This window comes from Schistocerca gregaria, chromosome 9 (assembly GCF_023897955.1).
Source record: "Schistocerca gregaria isolate iqSchGreg1 chromosome 9, iqSchGreg1.2, whole genome shotgun sequence".
Lineage (NCBI taxonomy): Eukaryota > Metazoa > Arthropoda > Insecta > Orthoptera > Acrididae > Schistocerca > Schistocerca gregaria.
This window is the reverse complement of record NC_064928.1, coordinates 134031952-134056760: the sequence shown is the minus strand read 5'-3', so window position 1 is coordinate 134056760 and position 24809 is coordinate 134031952. Positions and strand designations below refer to the sequence as shown.

General features: G+C 44.9%; 1 protein-coding gene across 1 annotated transcript in view; it reads left to right on the top strand.

Annotated features, from left to right (window-relative positions):
• LOC126291467 (uncharacterized) overlaps nucleotides 1-24809 on the top strand; it is a 2161958-nt gene that overhangs the window by 1778538 nt on the left and 358611 nt on the right. The window contains exons 20-21 of the mRNA XM_049984978.1: nucleotides 1912-2156; nucleotides 4767-5003. Of these exons, the coding sequence (XP_049840935.1) occupies nucleotides 1912-2156; nucleotides 4767-5003 (482 nt within the window). The remainder of the gene's footprint in view (nucleotides 1-1911; nucleotides 2157-4766; nucleotides 5004-24809) is intronic.

Here is a 24809-nt window from a genome sequence, read left to right as displayed (position 1 = left end):
TTTAATTGGTTTGCTCAACAGTGTCGAAAAATCCCATGAATATGATTAACTACTGAACTGACGCTTTTGTTCTGTATTAATCATTGTATGCAATTTTTTACTTTAATGATTGCCATCATTTACACTTTACAATCCTTGAATTTGTGACCAGAATGCTTCCGGCTTAAAGCAGAGTTAAATATTGGACAGTTTTGTGGCAACCACTAACTAGCACTCAACAATGAATTTCCGTTATCATTGTTGGTATGCTTTGCAGGTAACAAGGAATCTTCAAGGAATGAAGAAAAGAATTGACCAACAACAAAGGGTTTAATTTCTGCAAATGTGTATTTATGAAAGATAAACTGAATCCATTATCTGTCGCTCAGTATTATTTTCGTCCACGACGCGTTTCTAGGACTTACTTCCTCAACTTCAGGTGGATCATTGCTTTTCGTGAGAATTTCTTACTTTGTATGTAACCAGCTGTCTGTCTGAAAATTCATTTCATTAAAAATCATTTATTATATATCAGTTGTCATCTTAATATGGTGCTGAAGTCATCTACGTAACTAAACGGCAAACTTATTCGCCCAGTGCCAGGTATAAGTTTTCTATCTAATGACCTCCAGGAGCACCAAAAGCTTGATTTTTCAGTGTTTCATATAATTACTGACGAATTTAAAAATTTTGGTTTGGAGCTATGTGGACGTTTCAAGACACACTCTTTGTTCCATTGTGGACATGAGGTAGCGACTGGTCAAATATTTACCAGTGGAAATGAAATGAGCGTTTGGCGTCATTGGCCAGGAGGCCCCTTGCAGGGGAGGTCTGGCTGCCTTGGTGCAGGTCTCATTACATTGGAAGCTAAATTTGGTGACTGCGCGCCGGATGGGGATTAAATGATGAAGAGAGCACAACATCCAGTCCCTGAGCGGAGAAAATCTCCGACCCAGCCGGGAATCGAACCCGGGCCTGTAGGATGGCAATCCGTCACGCTGACCACTCAGCTGTCAAGGCGAACAAATATTGACCAATGAAATTCGCCAGCCTTGCAATTGAGATGTTATTTTATTTTCGATATCAGTTTCGGCAACTCATCATGCTATCTTTAGGCTCCACATGCAACTTTCAAAAATAATCAGTGTTGGCGTGCTGGTGCCATGTATTTCTGGATGTCGTGAATTTGTAGCTCAAGTGCTTCCTTCGAAGACTTGACTGCAACTCCCAGTCGAAGGAAGCGCTTGAGCCACATATTCAAGACGTCCAGACACACATGGCCCCAGTATGCCAAAATCAATTATTTTTGAAAGGTACATATGGGGCCTGAAGATGGCGTAATGAACTGTCGAAACTTGTAGCGAAAATAAAATAACATATCAATTGGACTGCTGTTCGGCGAACTTCATTGTTAAAAAATTTCAAGGCACTGGTGAATACACAACACATCGACAATGTGCCGACGTTAGCAGCGTGTGGCCATTGTATGTGACGAAATCCGAATGGAGTTTGGTGTATTTAAAAAGAGTGCATGATTCACTGCAAAGAAGGGCTGAAGGACGTGTCGGGACGCGCGTTAATCACATGCAGCACTACCTATAGGGTCTAGTTCTCCGTTACAGAGATATAGAAATGACAGGACAAACTAGCTCATGCCTCAACAGTTCTTTGTCTTCAGACATATCATTATAGGAACTTTTACATGTGCTGCAGAAATACGTGACGCTTAAAAGAAAAAAAGAAAAGAAAAAAAAGCACCCTTTCTTTGTATCACTGCAAAGGCATGTGAGCAGCGCACGATCAGGGAATCTTATGCTACCCTAGTAACACAGCGCTGATGGAGCCTCTTTCGAATTCTGCGTGTAAAGGCATGGACTGCCCCTTTGGTGTACATTGGTGGGACTCATACAGCCCATCCCTCACTGCTCGCAGGTTTCGGTGGTGACCCGTGACGAGGTTGGTGCCTACAAGCCATACCTGTGGGAGCAGTCCGTCTTCGACAAGGGACCCATGTTCCGGGAGTGGCTGCTCACCAAGATCGTGAACGGCGAGCGCGCTTCCTACTCGGCGCCCAAGTTCGCGCGCATGCAAGAGCGCACACGGTCGCAGATGCTCGAGGACATCGTGGCCAACTTGGCCAACCACGCGGAGACTGGTCAGATACCCAAGCCCTACAGGTAAGGGACCCACTAGCTTTTGCATAGCAAAACCATTAGCCAGGTCTTCACTACTGAGAGACTGGAAAGATGCTAGAGACGATCATGGTCAATATGGTCAGACATGTGGAGATGGGTCTGATCCAGAAGTTGTGCAGGTAGGTGGGAAGTGGCTATGTATCGTCTTCCAGCTTCTGTAGGGCAAAGACATTAACCAGATCTGCACTGGAAATATGCTAGAGGATGTCATGTTCAGCCAAGTCAACAGGTAAGGAAGGTGCAGTCTGTATCTCACGTATCAGCCACTGGACGACGAAGCCATTTGCCAGGTCTGTACTGAGTGACTATAAGATTCTACTGGACATCATGGTCAACCTGGCCAACTGTGTGGCGGTGGACCAAACCCAGTCCCTATAGGTAAGGGGGTGGCACTTTTGTCTTTCCTCTCAGCTGTAGGAGGACTAAGCCAATAGCAGGATCTTCAGTGAGAGACTGGAAACATGGCTAATCTGGCCAACCATGCGGAGATGTGCTAGATCCCCAAGTTGTATATGTAAGTGGGAAGTGGGTATTCATCACCTTTTAGCTTCTGCAGTGTAAAGCCATTAGCCAGATCTTCACTGGGACTGGAGGGATGCTAGAGGACATCATGGTCAATTTGGGCAACCAAACAGAGATGGGGCAGATCCCCACGTTGCACAGGTGGGAATCGGCTGTTTATCACCTTCCAGCCTACACAAGGTGAAGCCAAAGAACGTGTAGTCACTGTGAGATAAAAATAAATGTAAATGTAGTATGACTAGGGCCTCCCGTCGGGTAGACTGTTCGCTGGGTGCAAGTCTTTCGATTTGATGTCACTTCGGCGACTTGCACATCGATGGGGATGAAATGATGATGATGGACAACACAACCAGTCCCTGAGAGTAGAAAATCTCCGACCAAGCCGGGAATCGAACCCGAGCCTTTAGGATTCACATTCTGTCGCGCTGACCACTCAGCAACTGGGGGCGGATACTGTGAGATGGGAAAGATGCTAAACGACATCGTCACCAACCATGCAGGGGTAGGCCACCTCTCTTAACAACTAAAGGTAATGGGGAATTGGCTATGTCTCATCTGACATCTTCAGGAGGACGAAACACTTAGCCAGGTCTTACCTAAGAGACTGAAAAAATTTTGTTGTCGGCCAGGTCAACCACATGGAGATGGACCATATTCCAAAATTCGATTGGTAAGTAAATTGTGGCTATGTATTACCTTCCACAGTCTGCAGGGCAAAACTAATAAAAAGGTGATCTTGTCAAATTGTAAGATGCTGGAGGATATCGTCACCAATCTGACCAACTATGCAGAGAGGCCAGAGCCTTACATTATACAGGTAAGTGTGCAAGAACACGTGTCGTGTCGACAGATGGTTTGCGTGGCATTGTCTAGTCTGTATCCCATAAAGTTTTGGTTCCTGCTCATGTGCTTTATTTTCATTTTGACCTACATCATTAGAATACCATATTCTATTTTCCTAACACCTCGTATAACAGAAGATGCTGCAAAATATGCAATAACGGAAGAAGGATATTATGAAATTTAAAAAGTTTGAATTTTGTGTAGCAATTCCCTTTGGCAGGACGATGCTGTTATTGAGAGGGTTATAGAAGAAGCTTTGGTGTAGATGTGCATCTTGTTGATTATAGTGGTAGTTCTGTAGCTAATTTTGGTCCAGCTGGCGGTATGGCTGCTACTGACATTTTAATAATTGATGATCAGCTGCATCCAGTTGTAGGATAGATGATAACATTTATATGTATTGAGGTGTACCTAAAGAATGCTTGGTTGTTTTAATATTGAGGGGCAGGGGAAGAAGCCTCTAAAAAATATACACGTCAATAACGTACGAAAAGTGTGAGAAATAGTGATTTTATTGTACGAGGGTGTTGCTTGAACACGTAGCTTTCCTTGGAAGGATATAATCAGTCATGTCTAGACGAATGAATATGAAGTGGGATTGCATTTGTAAGTAGATGAAAGTGACCTTTAGATGGAATTAGGTATAAGTTTGATTATGGATGTGGAGCATATCAATGTGATTGATGCTTGTGGAACTATGGTAAGAATGTAGACAATACCTGCTGCGATAGTGGCAGGACAGAAGAAGATGGTAAAGATGAATTTATCTACTAGAGGTACTGCGAGGTATGGTCAGTTTCGGTTCGTAGTAAAAGAGTTTTCCCTGGAATTTTCATGAATGTGATAGAGGGGTTGGTTGTCAGTACAGCAGGTGGTGAACCTTGTTAACAAGTGATTTGATGTCCAGTAGGAGCAGGCAATTGGGGTTATCCAGCCTTGATGCAGTGTGGCTACTTGGAACAGCAGTGTGTCTGGGGTCTGAATTTGGGAGGTCGGATAGTGCGCTGGTTGCTGAAGAGCTAGTGTGCTCTACTGATGGCCCTTCCCCCCCCCCCCCTCTCCCTTCCCTCCTCCCATGGGCCATCAGACACAGCTCGTAGTGGCCCATCAGCCAAATGCAGCCGACCGGCCCCTGTGCTGGTGTACGTGGGTTTTGGGTTTGGAGGGTTGTTTAGTGTGTTGGGCTGGCCTGTTGAGCTGATGGCGCCCCGTTCTGTGCGTCTCCAGGCGCGGCTCGTGGCGGCCCATCGGCCACATGCGGCCGTCCAGCCCCCTACTGGACTCGGTGCGCGACCAGTTCGAAGACTACGACCAGCTGGCCAAGGACTTCACGCGCGCCTTCCTCAACAACGAGGAGAACATCGCTATCAATGCCAGCCTCTTCGACGTCGTCTTCCTCGTAGGCCAGAGCAAGAGCAAGACGCGCTTCATCGGCGTCCGGGCCATCCTGGGCGTGCGCAGTCGGTAAGTCGGAGACCATTTCCAGCTGTGGGTGCACCTTGCCACAGCTGCAAGCCAGCTTGTGGAGTGGTTGAGACTCCCAGAATCATTCGTCTTAAAATCTTCACAGTGGCTTTAAGTGTTTCTGCATTTCTAGAGCCGCTCCTCATTAGCACACTGTGAAGTGCGTGGCGGAGGGCACTTCACAATCGACCACTTATTAGAGCTTATTCGCGTCCCATTCTCGTATGGAGCATGACAACTCCCCCCTTTCACGCCGGAATGAGTCTTGCGTTTGCTATCCCTGATTCTTGAAACTTTTTATGTAGGCCTTCGTGGGATACTTGGCATCTGTTTTCAGGATTCTCCAAGTTCAGGTTTTCAACATGTCCATGGTCCCTGCACAAGTCTCAAACAAATCTGCTACCATTCGTGCTGCCCTTCTTTCAGTATGTTCAATATCCCTATTTCGTACAGGTCCTGTAAAAGCTCCTCCTGTGTGACTTGCGTTTACTGACGGGGTTGGAAAAATGGTTGACTGCTTAGTGACAGAAAAATAATTTAATAACTTTGAAAATCTGATACACTCGCAATTTGAGGATTAGTGTCGGTGGAATTGTTAGTCGTGGCACACGAAAGGAATTTACATTAGCGAGAGAGGTACGAACGGGTTATTTCCTAGCGCCATGTTTCATAATTATGGCACCTGTCTTGCTTTAGATCGGTATGCGGGAGGCAAAGGGTTTTTCTGATTATCTGTCCAGGAGAAAACTATTATGCTTTGACCGTGAAGTCAGAAAGTTGAAGACTGTAAGCGGTCGAAGAGTGTCAGAACTACTCTCTTTGAGTGCTATTTTGATACAGTTCAGGTTCAGCCAGGAATTAACCCGTCTTCATTTATCTTGTTTTACAGTCTCGAAGAACCGCTGAACTTCGCCTTCTCTGCAGGAAAAGGTACCACAGGACTATAATAATTTTGTACAGCGATTTCTTAATAACTATTATATAACGAACGGACATATTCCCATGCACCCAAGCTCTATTGACGCTACAAAACGAAAGATGCCAGAATATGACATAACAAGCTCAAACTTAACATGTTGTTGTTGTGGTCTTCAGTCCTGAGACTGGTTTGATGCAGCTCTCCATGCTACCCTATCCTGTGCATGCCTCATCATCTCCGAGTAACTACTGCAACCCACAACCTTCTGAATCTTCTTTCTATATTCATGTCTTGGTGTCCATATACGGTTTTTATCCTCCACTCTTCCGTCCAATACTAAATTGGCGCTTCCTTGATGACTCAAAATGAGTCCTACCAACCGATCTCTTCTTCTAGTCAAGTTGGGCCACAAAGTCCAAAAATCGTTCAAATGGCTCTTAGCACCACGAGACTTAACATCTGAGGTCATCAGTCCCCTAGACTTAGAACTACTTAAACCTAAATAACCTAAGGACATCACACACATCCATGTCCAAGGCCGTATTCGAACCAGCGTCCATAGCAGCAGCGCGATTCCGTATTGAAGCGCCTAGAACCGCTCTGCCACAGCAGCCGGCCCAGAAAGTCCTCCTCCTCAAATCTGTTCAGTACTTCCTCATTAGTTACGTGATATGCCCATCTAATCTTCAGCTTTTTTCTGTAGCACCACATTTCGAAAGGTTCTATTCTGTTCTTGTCTAAACTGTTTATCTTCCATGTTTCACTTACATACATGGCTTGATACAAATACTTTCAGAAATGACTTCTTGACACTTAAATCAATACTCGATGTTAACAAATATCTCTTCTTCAGAAACGCTTTCCTTGCCATTGCCAGTCTACGTTTCATATCCTCTCTACTTCGACCATCATCAATTATGTTGCTTCCCAAATAGCAAAACCCATCTACTACATTGTCTCATTTCCTAATGTAATTCCCTCAGCATCACCTGATTTAATTCGACTAGATTCCATTATTCTCGTTTTGCTTTTGTTGATGTTAATCTTACATCCTCCATTCGGGTCAGCTGCTCTTCCTGGTCCTTTGCTGTCTCTGACGGAATTACAATGTCGTCGGCAAACTTCAAAGTTTTTTTTTTCTTCTTCGTGGATTTTAATTGCTACTCCAAATTTTTCTTTTGTTTCCTTTACTGCTCGCTCAATATACAGACTGAATAACATCGCGGATAGGCTGCAACCCTGTCTCACTCTCTTCTCAACCATTGCTTCCCTTTCGTCCCCCTCAACTCTTGTAACTGCCATCTGGCTTCTATACAAATTGCAAATAGCCTTTCGCTCCCTGTATTTTACCCCTGCCACAACATATCTACTAATTGTCTACAGAGATCTCAATATTCCATCTGGCAACGAAATTAATTATTGTAACGTCTTACGCCCTCGTGGGTGAAGTCTGTGTAGTTCACTTCACAAAGTGTTTGTTACATACTATCTTTCACTTTTGCCACAGTGTTCTCGGATATTATAAAATCTTAATATTCATAACGGTATTGTCCATGTTGCTTTGATATTCTATGACCTTGTACGTGGTTCTTTCACGTATGCGTTTGTACAGTAATACGGAATGCTATTTCGTTCTGCTCTTTCGACTATAGTTACAAGGAGAACATTGTCTCTAGACACAAAACACCATTCTAACTTATCTAATTACACTGCATAACTTGCCTCGTATCACATTAGCTTCTTTAAAGTGATTTCTCTCTTTGTAGTTATTTTATTCATTCATATTTCAATAAAACAATTAATTTTCTATGAAACACTTACAGTTCCTCGTACCTAAAACGGAAACAAAAAATATCTATATACAAGTTTCCTACGTATGTATACGTTCTCCTAGGGTGACGTATTGTATGTTAAAGTCAGAGGATGAATCTCAATTGGTTTCAATAGTCCATGAAAAGGCCCTCAAAGCATAGTTTTTTGGTACCAGCGACTCCCCATGGTACCCCATGCTTTTGAAAAATGTCCATCTGTTTCTAAAATGATAGTTCACATAAAACAAATATTTTAACAGAAATTAGACATCTTATACTATATACATACAGAGGTGGACAAAAGTATTCAAAGGTCACATGCGTGTCTCACGGTTCAAATGATTCAAATGGCTCTGAGCACTATGGGACTTAACATCTGAGGTCATCAGTTCCCTAGATTTAGAACTACTTTAACCTAACTAACCTACGGACATCACACGCATTCATGCCTGAGGCAGGATTCGAACCTGCTATCGTAGCAGCAGCGCGGTTCCAGACTGAAGCTCCTAGAACCGCTCGGCCACTGCGGTCGGCTGTCTCACGGTTAATTGCGACTGAGGCATACATGGAATGTGTATCTGCGTATGTGCCAAAAGGCAGGGAATGTTTCGAAAGACGTCAACTATGTTGCCTGGAACGATTAGTTCTGTGCTACCATCACAGGCGGGACAAAAGTAATCAGACACCGCCCCGCTTGACAAGGTAACCGCAGCCTTAAGGCACAACTCGGCGGCAGCAAGCAGTCAGTGCACGCAAGACAGCTGTCTCGTACTACAGGAAAGCACAGGTCTCGTCAGAAAAGACCAACGTAGCGCCTTGCCCCGTAAAAGTAGAGAAAAGACGGTGGGAAAGCGAAGGCTTACTGTGTGGGTGCATAGTGAGGAAAAATCGTATTCAGAAATAGACAAGGCCGTGAACCGAAGCCATGCAACTATTTTTAATATCGTCCAGAAATTGAAAGAACGGCCTTACCGCAATAGTAACTCCGGTTCCCGTCAGACTATGGAAATTAAGCGCTGTCAGCCTGGGCTAGCACTTGGATGGGTGACCATCCGGTCTGCCGAGCGCTGTTGGCAAGCGGGGTGCACTCAGCCCTTGTGAGGCGAACTGAGGAGCGGCTCCGGTGTCGTAAGCTGACATCCGGCCGGGAGAGCGGTGTGCTGACCACATGCCTCTCCATATCCGCATCCAGTGACGCCTGTAGTTGAGGATGACACGGCGGCCGGTCGGTACTGTTGGGCCTTCCAAGGTCTGTTCGGACGGAGTTTAGTTTTTAGAAATGGAAAGAAGTAAAAAACTCTCTTCAATCGTCCACGACAGAGGCCTCAGAAACTCACGAACAGATTAAAGAGGAAGAGCGTTCGAATCTACATCTACATCCATACTCCGCAAGCCACCAGAAGGTCTGTGGCGGAGGGTACCCTGAGTACCTCTATCGGTTTTCCCTTCTATTCAAGTCTCGTATTGTTCGTGGAAAGAAAGATTGTCGGTATGCCTCTGTGTGGGCTCTAATCTCTCTGATTTTATCCTCATAGTCTCTTCACGAGATATACGCAGGAGGGAACCATATGCTGCTTGACCCCTCGGTGAAGGTATATTCTCGAAACTTCAACAATAGCCCGTACCGAGCTACTGCGCGTCTCTCTTGAAGAGTCATCCACTGGAGTTTATCAGTCATCTTCGTAACGCTTTCGCGATTACTAATTGATCCTGTAACGAAGCGCGCTGCTCTCCAAGGTTCTTCTCTATCTCCTCTATCAACCCTATCTGGTACGGATCCCACACCGGTGTGCAGTATTCAAGCAGTGGGCGAACAAGTGTACTGTAACCTACTTCCTTTGTTTTCGAACTGCATTTTCTAAGGATACTTCCAATGAATCTTAGTCTTGCATCTGGTAATTCCATTTTAAATGACTCCTAATACCTACTCCCAGGTAATTTATGGTATTAACTGCTTAGTTGCTGACCTTCTATATTGTAGGTAAATGATAAAGGACCTTTCTTTCTATGTATCCGCAGCACATTACACTTGTCTATATTGAGATTCAATTGCCATTCCCTGCGCCATGCGTCAATTCGTTGCAGATCCTCCTCCATTTCAGTACAATGTTCCATTGTTACAAGCTCTGGATAGATCACAGCATCATCCGCAAAAAGCCTCAGTGAACTTCCGAAGTTATCCACAAGGTCATTTTTATACACTCCTGGAAATTGAAATAAGAACACCGTGAATTCATTGTCCCAGGAAGGGGAAACTTTATTGACACATTCCTGGGGTCAGATACATCACATGATCACACTGACAGAACCACACGCACATAGACACAGGCAACAGAGCATGCACAATGTCGGCACTAGTACAGTGTATATCCACCTTTCGCAGCAATGCAGGCTGCTATTCTCCCATGGAGACGATCGTAGAGATGCTGAATGTAGTCCTGTGGAACGGCTTGCCATGCCATTTCCACCTGGCGCCTCAGTTGGACCAGCGTTCGTGCTGGACGTGCAGACCGCGTGAGACGACGCTTCATCCAGTCCCAAACATGCTCAATGGGGGACAGATCCGGAGATCTTGCTGGCCAGGGTAGTTGACTTACACCTTCTAGAGCACGTTGGGTGGCACGGGATACATGCGGACGTGCATTGTCCTGTTGGAACAGCAAGTTCCCTTGCCGGTCTAGGAATGGTAGAACGATGGGTTCGATGACGGTTTGGATGTACCGTGCACTATTCAGTGTCCCCTCGACGATCACCAGAGGTGTACGGCCAGTGTAGGAGATCGCTCCGCACACCATGATGCCAGGTGTTGGCCCTGTGTGCCTCGGTCGTATGCAGTCCTGATTGTGGCGCTCACCTGCACGGCGCCAAACACGCATACGACCATCATTGGCACCAAGGCAGAAGCGACTCTCATCGCTGAAGACGACACGTCTCCATTCGTCCCTCCATTCACGCCTGTCGCGACACCACTGGAGGCGGGCTGCACAATGTTGAGGCGTGAGCGGAAGACGGCCTAACGGTGTGCGGGACCGTAGCCCAGCTTCATGGAGACGGTTGCGAATGGTCCTCGCCGATACCCCAGGAGGAACAGTGTCCCTAATTTGCTGGGAAGTGGCGGTGCGGTCCCCTACGGCACTGCGTAGGATCCTACGGTCTTGGCGTGCATCCGTGCGTCGCTGCGGTCCGGTCCCAGGTCGACGGGCACGTGCACCTTCCGCCGACCACTGGCGACAACATCGATGTACTGTGGAGACCACGCCCCACGTGTTGAGCAATTCGGCGGTACGTCCACCCGGCCTCCCGCATGCCCACTATACGCCCTCGCTCAAAGTCCGTCAACTGCACATACGGTTCACGTCCACGCTGTCGCGGCATGCTACCAGTGTTAAAGACTGCAATGGAGCTCCGTATGCCACGGCAAACTGGCTGACACTGACGGCGGCGGTGCACAAATGCTGCGCAGCTAGCGCCATTCGACGGCCAACACCGCGGTTCCTGGTGTGTCCGCTGTGCCGTGCGTGTGATCATTGCTTGTACAGCCCTCTCGCAGTGTCCGGAGCAAGTACGGTCGGTCTGACACACCGGTGTCAATGTGTTCTTTTTTCCATTTCCAGGAGTGTATAATGTGAATAACAACGGTCTTACGACACTCCCCTGCGGCACACCTGATATGACTCTTACTTCGGAAGACTTCTCTCCATTGAGAATGACATGCTTCCTTCTGCTATCTAGGAACTCTTCAATCCAATCACACAATTGACCTGATACTCCATATGCACTTACTTTGTTCATTAAACGACTGTGTGGAACTTTATCACACGCATTGCGGAAGTCAAGAAACACGGCATCTACCTGGGAACCCGTGTGTATGGCCTTCTGAGTCTCGTGGACGAATAGCGCGAGCTAGGTTTCACACGATCGTCTTTTTAGAAAACGATGCTGATTCCTACAGAATAGATTTCTAGTCTCCAGAAAAGTCATTATACTCGAACATAATACGTGTTCCAAAATTCTACAACTGCTCGACGTTGGAGATATAGATCTATAGTTCTGCACATCTGTTCGACGTCCCGTTGAAAACGGGGATGAGCTGTGCCCTTTGCCAATTTTTTGGAACGCTACGCTCTTCTAGAAACCTACGGTAGACCTCTGTAAGAAGGGGGCAAGTTCCTTCGCGTCCTCTGTGGAAAATCGAACTGGTACCCCATCAGGTCCAGCGGCCTTTCCTCTTTTGAGCCATTTTAATTGTTTTTCTATCCCTCTGTCATCTATATCGGGATCTACCATTTTGTCGCATGTGCGACAATCTAGAGAAGGTACTACAGTGCAGTATTCCTTTGTGAATCAGCTTTGGAAAAAGGCCCGCGGGCAACGGCCCCTGCTACAGCGGCAGAACTGGCAGATGGCGTTGGTACCGAAGTTAGTGTTAGAACATTGCACAGGTGGCTGAACAGTACTGGGTACAATTCCAAAGTGCCATGCGTAAACCGTTCGTCACTAAGTGTAATGCAAAAATGTGGATGTTTTTTGCAGAAGAATTTGCCTGCAAAGAGTTGATATTTTGGGACACGATTCTGTGGAGTGATGAATGCAGATTTACTTTGAGCCACGTGGATGGCCGCAGTTTAGTACGGCGTCAAGCAAACACGGAGTGGGAGCCCAAAGACATGCACGCAACCATCAAACATCAAGGCGGCATTGTGATGGTGTGGGGATGTATCTCTTCCAGAGGTGTTGGAGAGCTTGTATGTATTTGAAGGCACTGTGGCCAAATTTGTCTATCTCAAAATACTCCAACAAAATCTGACGAAAAGTGCTGCGAAATTGAATTTTGGAGATGATTTGTACTTCCATCAAGACAATGATCCTAAGCATACGGCAGAAACGGTCAAACTTTGTATCCTATACAACAAGCCTAATTACCCAAACGCAGTCTCCGGACCTCAGTGCCTTCGAAAACATCTGGAGTGAACTGAAAAGGAGACTACACAAACGACATGTAAGTAGTTTCACAAATTAGCGTGCATTAATAGAAGAAGAATGGATGAATATTGGTTCAGATATAATGAAAAAGGTTGTTTACTGTCTGCCACAAAGATTGAGGGCTGTAATACAGGGAAAGGGACGCATTACCCAAATACTGGCTGCTGAGTGTCTGAACACTTTAGCCCATTGTATATTTCGATTTCCTTTCTTTCCATAAGGCTTGTTTTGTTACTTGTTCTGCATCTGTTCAAATTGACATATGTATTACACAGTTGTAAAGAATAAAATACATGTTCTGGGTTAAAAACACATGTAAGGTGTACTTCATCCGCATCTACATGGATATTCTGCAAATCACATGTAAGTGCTTGGCAGAGGGTTCATCGAACCACCTTCACAATTCTCTATTATTGCAATCTCTTATAGCGCGCGTAAAGATTGAATACCTATATCTTTCCGTACGAGCTCTGATTTCCCTTATATATCGCGGTGATCGTTCCTCCCTATGTAGGTCGGTGTCAACAAAAGATTTTCGCATTCGGAGGAGAAAGTTGGTGATGGGAATTTCGAGAGATTTCGTCGCAACGAAAAACGCCTTTCTTTTAACGATGTCCACCCCGAATCCTGTATCACTTCTGTGACACTCTCTTCCATATTTCGCGATAGTACAAAACCTGCTACCTTTCTTTGAACTTTTTCTATGTACTCCGTCAGCCCTCCCTGGTAAGGATTCTTCATCGCACAGCAGTATTCTAAAGGAGGACGGACAAGCATAGTGTAGGCAATCTCCTTAGTAAGTGTGTTACATTTTCTAAGTGTCCTGCCAATAAAACGCAGTCTTTGGTTAGCCTTCCCCTCAACATTTTTTATGTGTTCTTTCCAATTTAGGTTGTTCGTAATTATAATACCTTGTTGTTTAGTTGAATTTACGGCTTTTGGATTAGACTGATTAATCGTGTAACCGAAGTTTAACGAGTTCCTTTTAGCACTCATGTGGATGACCTCACACTTTTCGTTATTTAGGTTCAACTGCCACTTTTCGCACTATTCAGATAACTTTTCTAAATCATTTTGCAATTTGTTTTGATCTTCTGATCTACTTCTCCGATTACTCCCAGTGTCTGAATACTTTTGGCCGCATTTGTATATTCATACATATAAGAATACTACGTTCTCCACCGAGCGGGTTGGCGCAATGGTTAGACACTGGACTCGCAGTCGGGAGGACGACGGTTCAATCCCCCGTCCGGCCATCCTGATTTAGGTTTTCCGTGATGTCCGTAAATCGCTCCAGGCAAATGCCGGGATGGTTCCTTTCAAAGGGCACGGCCGACTTCCTTCCCCGTCCTTCCCTAATCCGATGAGACCGATGACCTCGCTGTCTGGTCTCCTTCCCCAAACAACCCAACCCAACTACGTTTTCCTCTATTACCTCTGTGGTGTCGCCAGATTTCTTCTCTTGTGTTAACACGTGAGCTGACAGTGAGGCTACATTTATTCCTTTCTCTACAAATTCCCTCAATATGCACTTGCATAAGTGTCATTGTGAAGCTAACTGCCGGCCGCGGTGGTCTCGCGGTTCTAGGCGCGCAGTCCGGAGCCGTGCGACTGCTACGGTCGCAGGTTCGAATCCTGCCTCGGGCATGGATGTGTGTGATGTCCTTAGGTTAGTTAGGTTTAAGTAGTTCTAAGTTCTAGGGGACTGATGACCACAGCAATTGAGTCCCATAGTGCTCAGAGCCATTTGAACCATTTTGAAGCTAACTTCCTATTTTTAAATTCACATTGTCCCTACTTCCACTGGGTGACAAGAATGGTGGCGCAGCAATCAGTATGGTACCACAGTGCGGCAGCTGGTCTTATCCGTCACAGTTGATAGGACTTCATACTTCATAAGCGTACGTGTGTTACGCGCTTGGTTTGCCGAGTGCTTTCTTTCATCGTGGTTTTACGTGCGCCGTGCTCACTACAACCAGAGAAGAGTTGCTAGGTCTTTGAAGAAGTCGAGAGCCCTTTCCTCACTACTAAATCCCGGTAAGTAACACAGCTTAATGTTTATGTGAATGCTGAATTTAGATACTCTTCCCGTTCTTCGTTGAAACTCCGGATCTATTTTCCTACGCAGTGGGAACAAAACATCCTTAAACCACAGTTTTCATTTCACTATCTTTGCACTACTGGAATGTACTCAGTTCATATTCATATTTAATTTAATTTCATAATAATCATTCTTCATACTGCCCTCGCTCATCGGCGCACTTGTTTAAGAACATCATCAGCCGCGTACGCGTTTATTTGCAATTTATTGTTTACAGTCCAATTATTTGAGGTGTTCCTCCCTCTGACTATTATTCAGGGCGTCAGCAAAAAGGGATTACATGAGACTGCCTTGTGCTTCTAGCATACCGAAACGCGAATCGTGTATACGTGGGTCGTCTGGAGAACACGGCTTGCAAAGTTGTAGTGTTCATTTTCCTCATTGTAAATGTGCTTTACTTAATGATTCCGTTACTTTCGTATCAAAATTGCGGAGCCAGGGTGTATACGTGGACAAGGAAAAAAACATTCCGGATTTTTCCGCATTTCCCAGTTAAAAACACTTTCTCGGGTGAAAATACGCTTTTGTCGCGTTGAGTGACAGTATACTTTCCCACGAAGCTGTAAAACTTATCAAACCTTTGAATGGTTGAAGTGCCAGAGGATGAAAAGTGCACTTTAAATTCAGCGAACAGTTGGGACTAACCTATATTGTGGAATGAAACACTTCGTTTCAGATAGATTGACTGCCTGCCTTAAGCAGACCGATAAAAATAACTTCATTATACTGCAAAGCGATTAATGCTTGGCTGCCAAAAATGTGGAAATAAAATAAAATAAAAAACTGAAACTAATAACATATTTCAGCCTTTCATAATAATGTGAATGTATTTTAATTCATTGGATAGCGCCCGACCACAGCAATCCGTTTTGTTTTCATTTGACGTGGGAGCCGTAAACGAAGAGGAAACACCAAAATCTCTAAACGTAAACATGGGTCATGTGGAGACTACCCCGGTCCCCCGAATCTGGCAGCTTGGTCGCACCAGAAAAATTTTTCCTGTTGCCCAGAAACGGGAGGAGGTGCTGCATATACCACTGAACTGCGCATGCGCGTGTGCCCGTTGGCAGCTGCTCAAACGAACCTAATGTGAAGAGTTGTTACGTCACGCTCATCGGAAGCAGTTTTTTGCTACGGAGTATTGCAGTTCTAAGGCCTTTGGCCCATTTTGCTGTTGGCAGACGTTTGTGTGTGCACAATGTTTTGTTGTCGTAAATGGCGTATTTCCTTTTCTTCTCTCGTTTATGTTATATTTCTGCTGCATTATTCTGCAGAAGCGGGATACAGTAATATTCTTTATTAGAATATCAGTCCTTACCAGTCAAAATCACAAAAATTTAACCGAAAATTAAAACAATGAAAAATTCCCGGTTTTTTCCGGTTGTCCCAGGGAACCGTCTCGAATTTGAGATCTGAATTGCTGTTTTCACCAAAAATTTACTTTGTGTGTATTTGGGGGTGGGGGGGGACGAGGAAGAGGGGAAGAATTTCATTTTCACGGGACTCACAGCCTAACTTCGCAGTGATTACCAATTCATAGTTTCAGATTGTAATATAAATATAATAATAATAATCATATACATCAGACAAATCTAGAATAGAGATCTTAGTGACATCATCACATATATCTTTAGCCCTGAGTGTGCACCATTTGTTATTCTCCTACGAGACTTATCGTACTCACTGATCTGGTCGTGAAAGTGATGGCTGTTGTTCATGTTCATTTAATTACAGCTGCTTACAAGTGAACCTCCCCATCGCACCCCCCTCAGATTTAGTTATAAGTTGGCACAGTGGATAGGCCTTGAAGAACGGAACACAGATCAATCGAGAAAACAGGAAGTAGTTGTGTGGAACTATGAAAAAAAATAAGAAAAATATACAAACTGAGTACTCCATGCGCAATATAGGTAACATCAAGGATAATCTGAGCTAAGGAGCGCCGTGGTCCCGTCGTTAGCGTGAGCGGCTGCGAAACGAGAGGTCCTTGGTTCAAGTCCTCCCTCGAATGCAAGGTTTAATTTTTTTATTTTCAGACAATTATTATCTGTCCGTCCGTTATGTCTTCATCACTTTTTTTGGGAGTGATTATCACATCCACAAGAAAACCTAAATCGGGTAAGGTAGGAGAACCTTTTTACCCATTCGCCAAGTGTACAAGTTAGTTGGGTCAGCAACATATTCCTGTCATGTGACGCACATGCCGTCACCAGTGTCGCATAGAATCAGACGTATTTTCCTGTGGAGGAATCGGTTGACCTACGACCTTGCGATCAAATGTTTTCAGTTCCCATTGGAGAGGCACGTCTTTTCGTCTACTAATCGCACGGTTTTGCGGTGCGGTCGCAAAACACAGACACTAAACTTATCACAGTGTCTAGAGACGTCAATGAACGAACGGACAGATTATAACTTTGCGAAAATAAAAAGAACTAAAGTTCTCACTCGTGGGAGGACTTGAACCAAGGACCTCTCCTCCCGCAACCGCTCACGCTAACCACGGGACCACGGGGCTTCTTAGCTCATATCGTCCTTGATGTTGCCTATGTTACGCATGGACTACTCAGTTTGTATATTTTGCTTGTTTTTTCCATAGTTCCACACAACTTCTTCCTGTTTTCTCGATTGATCTGTGTTCCGTTCTTCAAGGTCTATCCACTGTGCCAACTTATAACTAAATCTGAGAGGGGTGCGATGGGGAGGTTCCCTTGTTAGGTCATACCTATTAAATAAAAATTGTGTATGCTAAAGCCCAGCTCTTGTCATGCTGCTATATACCGGATGATCAAAAAGTCAGTATAAATTTGAAAACTTAATAAACCACGGAATAATGTAGATAGGGAGGTAAAAATTGACACACATGCTTGGGATGACATGGCGTTTTATTAGAACAAAAAAAACACTCTATATTGTTAGACGCGTGAAAGATCTCTTGCGTGCGTCGTTTGGTGATGACCGTGTGCTCAGCAGCCACTTTCGTCATGCTTGGCCTCCCAGGTCCACAGATCTCTGTCCGTGCGATTATTGACGTTGGGGTTACCTGAAGTCGCAAGTGTATTGTGATCGACCGACATCTCTAGGGAAGCTGAAAGACAACATCCGACGACAATGCCTTACATGCTTAACAGTGCTGTTCGCAAACATTATTCCCCGACCACAGCTATTGGTGAGGAATGATTGTGGACATATTGAGGATTTCCTGTAAAGAAAATCATCTTTGCTTTGTCTTACTTTGTTATGCTAATTTTTGCTATTCTGATCAGATGAAGCGCCATTTGTCGGACATTTTTTGAACGTTTGTATTTTTCTTTTTTTTTTGTTCTAATAAAAGCCCATGTCATTCCAAGCATGTGTGTAAATTTGTACCCCTCTATCTACATTATTCCGTGAAATACTCAGTTTTCAAATTTATACTGACTTTTTGATCACCCGGTATATTTATATCTCTTCATTCATGCTTCTGTCAGAGCACCAGTGTATGCTAAAAATGTACAAACGTTTGGGCCGTCTCCCTCACTACAAAACAAAGTTCATTGCTGGCAGTTCCAAAGTTTATATCTGAGCACTCATATATCCCTCTTAACATTATTCGTATTTTTCCATACGTTCCTAACAGCTCGTACTGGCGTAAAGAGTAATATTTGCATTGAAAGTCGCATGGGTTACATGTACAGTATTTGTGCATAGATAAAGAAAAATCTAATCGTATTCATTCATCTATTCAATTCCTTGAAGGCGGTCAATCTTTTGTCCGATCCATTGTCGACTCATCTTGATCAGCTTGTAGTAAAATACTTTGCGAGTTCTGTGCCCATACACTCCGGATTCGTCTGGTAGTGAACTTAACCTACGAGTACAATGATCAATATACTGTCTTGCCTAACAATTATATTTCCTCGCTTCTTAAATGCCAGTCACATGCAAAACAACATCCTCGAAACTATTACTACATCGCCGGTCGCTGTGGTGGAGCGGTTCTATGCGCTTCAGTCCAGAACCGCGCTGCTGCTACAGTCACAGGTTCGAATCCTGCCTCGGACATGGTTATGTGTGATGTCCTTAGGTTACTTCGGTTTAGAAAACAGGAAGAAGTTGTGTGGATCTATGAAAAAATAAGCAAAATATACAAACGGAGTAGTCCATCCGCAAGATAGGTAACATCAAAAAAATGGCTCTGAGCACTATGGGACTAACATCTGTGGTCATCAGTCCCCTAGAACTTAGAACTAATTAAACCTAACTAACCTAAGGACATCACACACGTCCATGCCCGAGGCAGGATTCGAACCTGCGACCGTTGCAGTCACGCGGTTCCGGACTGAGCGCCTGAACCGCTACACCACCGCGGCCGGCAGGTAACATCAAGGATAGCGTGAGCGGAGGAACGCCGTGGTCCTGTGGTTAGCGTGAGCAGCTGCAGAACGAGAGGACCTTGGTTGAAGTCTCCCCTCGAGCGAAAAGTTTGATTTTTTATGTTGACACAATTATTATCTGTCTGCCCGTCCGTCCGACGCGAGGTAACTCCCTTTGGAGACACAAGTCCTTTCGCCTACTAATCGCACGGTTGTGCGGTGTGGTCGCAAAACACAGACACTAAACTTATTACAGTGAACAGAGACGTCAATGAACGAACGTACAGTTCATAACTTTGCGAAAATAACGAAAGTAAACTTTTCACTCGAGGGAAGATTTGAACCGAGGACCTTTCGTTCAGCAGCTGCTCACACTAACCACGGGATCACGGCGCTCCTAAGCTCACACTATCGCTGATGTTGCCTATTCTGCGCATGGACTACTCAGTTTGCATATTTTGCTTATTTTTTATAGTTCCACACAACTTCTTCCTGTTTTCTCGATTGATCTGTGTTCAGTTTTTCAAGGCCTATCCACTGTGCCAACTTATAGCTAAATCTGAGGGGGGTGCGATGGGGAGGTTCCCTTGTTAGAGCCATTCGAAATATTACTACATCATTAAAAACAAAAAGTGCCAGAACTGCTTATAGCATATATATATATATATATATATATATATATATATATATATATATATATATATATATATATATATATATACAACGTCCTAAGTGTAAACTGAAAAGCGTAAACAAAAATATGTACGTAATACAGACCAGTAAAAATGACTTACAAAGTATAAAGATTAAGTATGTATGGCACAAAAATTGTGTTTTATTCAGCTATGATTAGACGGTCCCTAAAGTGATGTTCAAATGTGTGTGAATTCAAATGGCTCTGAGCACTATGGGACTCAACTGCTGTGGTCATTAGTCGCCTAGAACTTAGAACTAATCAAACCTAACTAACCTAAGGACATCACACACATCCATACCCGAGGCAGGATTCGAACCTGCGACTGTATCAGTCGCACGGTTCCGGACTGCGCGCCTAGAACCGCGAGACCACCGCGGCCGGCGTGTGTGAATTCCTAAGGGACCAACCTGCTGAACTCATCTGTCCCTAGACTTACATACTATTTAAACCAACTTAAGAACAACACACATACACCCATGCCCGAGGGAGGACTCGGACCTCCAGCGGTATCGGCCGCGCAATCCGGTACACGGCTCCCCTAACCACACGGCCACTCGGCGCGGCACTCCAAAGTACGAGGCGCGTTTTTTTTAAGTAAGTACCGCTTTGGAATTAAAAAAAGACGTGCTAAGATATCTCAATTATTTTATTTTTATGTGACAGCCTGTACCTTAATCTACGCACTGACGCCATTACAGTCTGATTCTTCCTTGTTTACGTTGTGTACTGAGTGTTTAAGACGCCTCCGATAATCGTGAGTCCCGCCGACTGTGAAGTACGGGCTGTTATAAGATTTCTTAGTGCTAAAGGCCTAAAAGCGATCGATATTAATCATGAGATCTGTGCAGTTTACGGAGAAAACATTATGAGTGATGGAATGGTAAGAAAGTCGGTGAGAGCATTTAAAAATGGCCGCACAAATATACATGATGAACAGCGGAGCGGGCGTCCTTCGGTCGTTACTAAAACTTCGGTGCAGGAAGTGGACAATAATGTAAGAGAAAACAGACGCTTTACGTTTTCCTCCTTGCGGGATGACTTTCCTAATGTTTCTCGTAGTGTTTTGTATGGCATTGTGACCGAGCACTTGAATTACCGAAAATTGTGCGTACGTTGGGTACCGAAAATGTTGACGGATGTGCACAAAACCAAACGTTTAGACAGTGTATTGACTTTCCTTGAGCGGTACCACAACGACGGTGATGATTTCTTAGGCCAAATTGTTACTGGCGATTAAACATGGCCGGCCGCGGTGGCCGTGAAGTTCTAGGCGCTGCAGTCCGGAACCGCGGGACTGCTACGGTCGGAGGTTCGAATCCTGCCTCGGGCATGGGTGTGTGTGAGGTCCTTAGGTTAGTTAGGTTTAAGTAGTTCTAAGTTCTAGGGGACTGATGACCTAAGGTGTTAAGTCCTATAGTGCTCAGAGCCATTTGAACCATGTGATTAAACATGGGTGGCCTACGTCAGCGAGGGCATCGTTTTGCTGCAAGACAATGCCCGTCCGCATGTGCCGAATCAGACCAAAGATCTCATCAAATCTTTTCAATGGGAAACTCTAGTTCATCCTCCGTGCAGCCCTGATCTTGCGCCCTGTGACTACCACCTGTTCCTGCACTTGAAGAAACACCTGGGCGGTCAGCGCCTTCGAGACGATGACGAAGTCAAAACAGTGGTGATGCAGTGGTTAACAAGTCAGGCGGCAGACTTCTATGGGGAGGTTATTAAAAAACTGGTACAACGTTATGACAAGTGCCTCAGTATTGACGGAAATTATGTAGAAAAGTTGATTAAGGAGAGGCTTTCATGTAAAAATAAAATTATTGAGACATCTTAGCACGTCATTTTTTTTTAAATTTCAAAATGGTACTTACTTAAAAAAACACGCCTCGTATTATCGACATACCGTAATGTCATACGCAGTTGAGGACGAAAGGAGTACAAAAGTTGAAGATGTTACGCTGTCGTTGCGGTCATCAGTCCTAAGCTTTTGCATGTGCTACGTATAAATAATGCGCGACATATTTCTGTGTTTTTGCACGATCCTGACGACGGCAGTAAAATGGTGCACGTTCACCCAACGCACGAGTCTCACCTTTCTCGCGACTGTTTGCTGGCCCAGTTTCCCTCTGCAGATGGTACTAGAGAGGGCGCAGCCGCAAGAAGGAGATTGGCTGTATAGCGCACAAGTAGCGGTAAGCGTTGGGTGGGGAGGGGGGGGGGGGGGAGGGTGAGGGAGGTTAAAGCAGATAAGCGGAGGCAATAAAAGCATATGTGGGGACCAGGCTGCAGAGAAGAAAGAGATGCGGGAAGGAAATTGGAGCCAGCTAGCGAGAAGGCGGAGGGGTTTCAATTAATTTGGGTCCCCTAGAGCCTCGGAGGAGGGCAGAGGCGGCCATTAGCGAGATGGGGGTGTCTGGCGGCGGCAGGTGTGACGTGGGAGCAATAACGCCACACCTCCCTGCCTCCTCGCACAACAGCGGGGTTTGTCTCTCTGTCGAGGTTAAAAACTGTTCACTGCTAGGAAGCTGACAAGTAACCAGCACACTCGTGAGCAACGCCATTCTTACCTTATTTATGCTCTTCGCTGATGAGCGAAAACTTTTCGGCCGTGCGGGGTAGCCGTGCGGTCTGATTTCCAACAATGATTGCTTATCGAAGTTGGAGGGCTCCAAACGATACTTATCGAACGTGCGATAGTAAATCGATTATGGAAGCCTCGAGGTGCGCGTTAAGAGTATGTTTCAAGCTGTCACTACAGCAACGACAAAAGATAAGCGTTAGAGAAGCACTTGTAAATTCAAAGGAGACGACTTACCTTACTCGTTGTCGGTGTTATCGTCTTGTGATAGTGTGGTGTGCGTACTATAAGACCTTCAGTGATTACACCGTCAGATTATTTGACTTGTCGGTCTAGCGAAGTAGGCGAGTGTGAGCAGTATGTCTCGTTACTTATCGTGGCGTGTTTATCTTCTGCCGTTAGGTCAGACGATAGAAATGCCACTTGTACGCTTAGAGTAGCAGATTGACGGTGACCAACTTTAAAAGAACGATTAATTGTCACATTTATTAAAATACTAGAAAGCATAGAAATTACTTAACTTCTGGATGCTATTTACAATTGACAATCTGAAGGTCCGTTGGTCTTGGTACGTTAATCGTATTCCCACATATCTCTGATACTTGACAAAGTATCTATTCATTTATCTTCATGGCTACGTACCGGAATATGATAATCTTATTAGGCACAGACTGAAACTTGACTACAGACTAATGCAGACTGACTAATCGGAGGTCTGTACACTCGTTATAATACCACGAGCGTTCAGGTATCACTGCACGAGTGTGATCCGCGAGGAGAAAAGGTTCTACGTTAGCAGCAATCTCATTGGCTGCGTTACATATTAATACGCAGATCGGCGGAAGCAGAATTTGGTCCGTCTCTAAGGCAGCGCCATCTCATAGTGCGGAGGCGGACGAGCGCTGCGCCTGCGCTGTTGTGCGTAGTGGGGCGCGCTCTAGTGGGAAAGTTGTGTACGCGTGATGTATACAGGGGCAATTCCTATTTTCCCGTACCCAGGGAAAACTCTGCCAATATGGCAGGAATATTGGCAGACTGTGGCATGCGTCGACTTTCCCCTGTAAACGCACCTTTTGGAAGTGGAGATAATGGAACAAATACAGTTCATCTCTCTTTTTTTGGTAGACTTGAGAGATTTCCACAGCCGTTCTATATTCTGGGTATGGCGACTGGCGTCATCTGAAGAGACGAACTCCACAGAGTGGTTCTCGAATTCGTGCTCGAACTCTTCAGCTTTCAGAGTCTGGTACGACTGAAACCCGTCTGTGATGACTTTTGTTCCAGGCAGTATTAAATGTTTTATGAGACCCACTAAAGTCACCTTGTATCGGGACAATACCCTCACAACAAAACACTTCTGGGACTCTCTTTCCATGCCACCGAAAAGACAAATATGTTGTACTTTGCTTTTAGAAGGTCGACCTCTGTGATTCTTTCGTCTGGCAATACAGGGTGTTACAAAAAGGTACGGTCAAACTTTCAGGAAACATTCCTCACACATAAAGAAAGAAAATATGTTATGTAGACATGTGTCCGGAAGCGATTACTTTCCATGTTAGACCTCATTTGATTACTTCTCTTCAAATCACATTAATCACGAAATGCAAACACACAGCAACAGAACGTACCAGCGTGGCTTCAAACACATTGTTACAGGAAATGTCCTCCGTTAGCGAAGATACATGCATCCACCATCCGTAGCATGGAATCGCCGTAGTGCTGAGGCAGCCCTGGAGAATGGCGTATTGTTATCACAGCCGTCCACAATACGAGCACAAAGAGTCTCTACATTTGGTACCAGGGTTGCGTAGACAAGAGCTTTCAAATGCCCCCATAAATGAAAGTCAAGAGGGTTGAGGTCAGGAGAGCGTGGAGACCATGGAATTGTTCCGCCTCTACCAATCCATTGGTCACCGAATCTGTTGTTGAGAAGCGTACGAACACTTCGACTGAAATGTGCAGGAGCTCCATCGTGCATGAACCACATGTTGTGTCGTACTTGTAAAAGCACATGTTCTAGCAGCACAGGTAGAGTATCGCTATGAAATCATGATAAAGTGCTCCATTGAGCGTAGGTGGGGCCCAATCAAGACATCACCAACAATGCCTGCCCAAACGTTCACAGAAAATCTGTGTTGATGACGTGATTGCACAATTGCGTGCGGATTCTCGTCAGCCCACACATGTTGATTGTGAAAATTTACAATTTGATCACGTTGGAATGAAGCCTCATTCGTAAAGAGAACATTTGCACTGAAATGAGGATTGATATATTGTTGGATGAACCATTCGCAGAATTGTACCCGTGGAGGCCAATCAGTTGCTGATAGTGCCTGCACACTCTGTACATGGTCCGGAAACAACT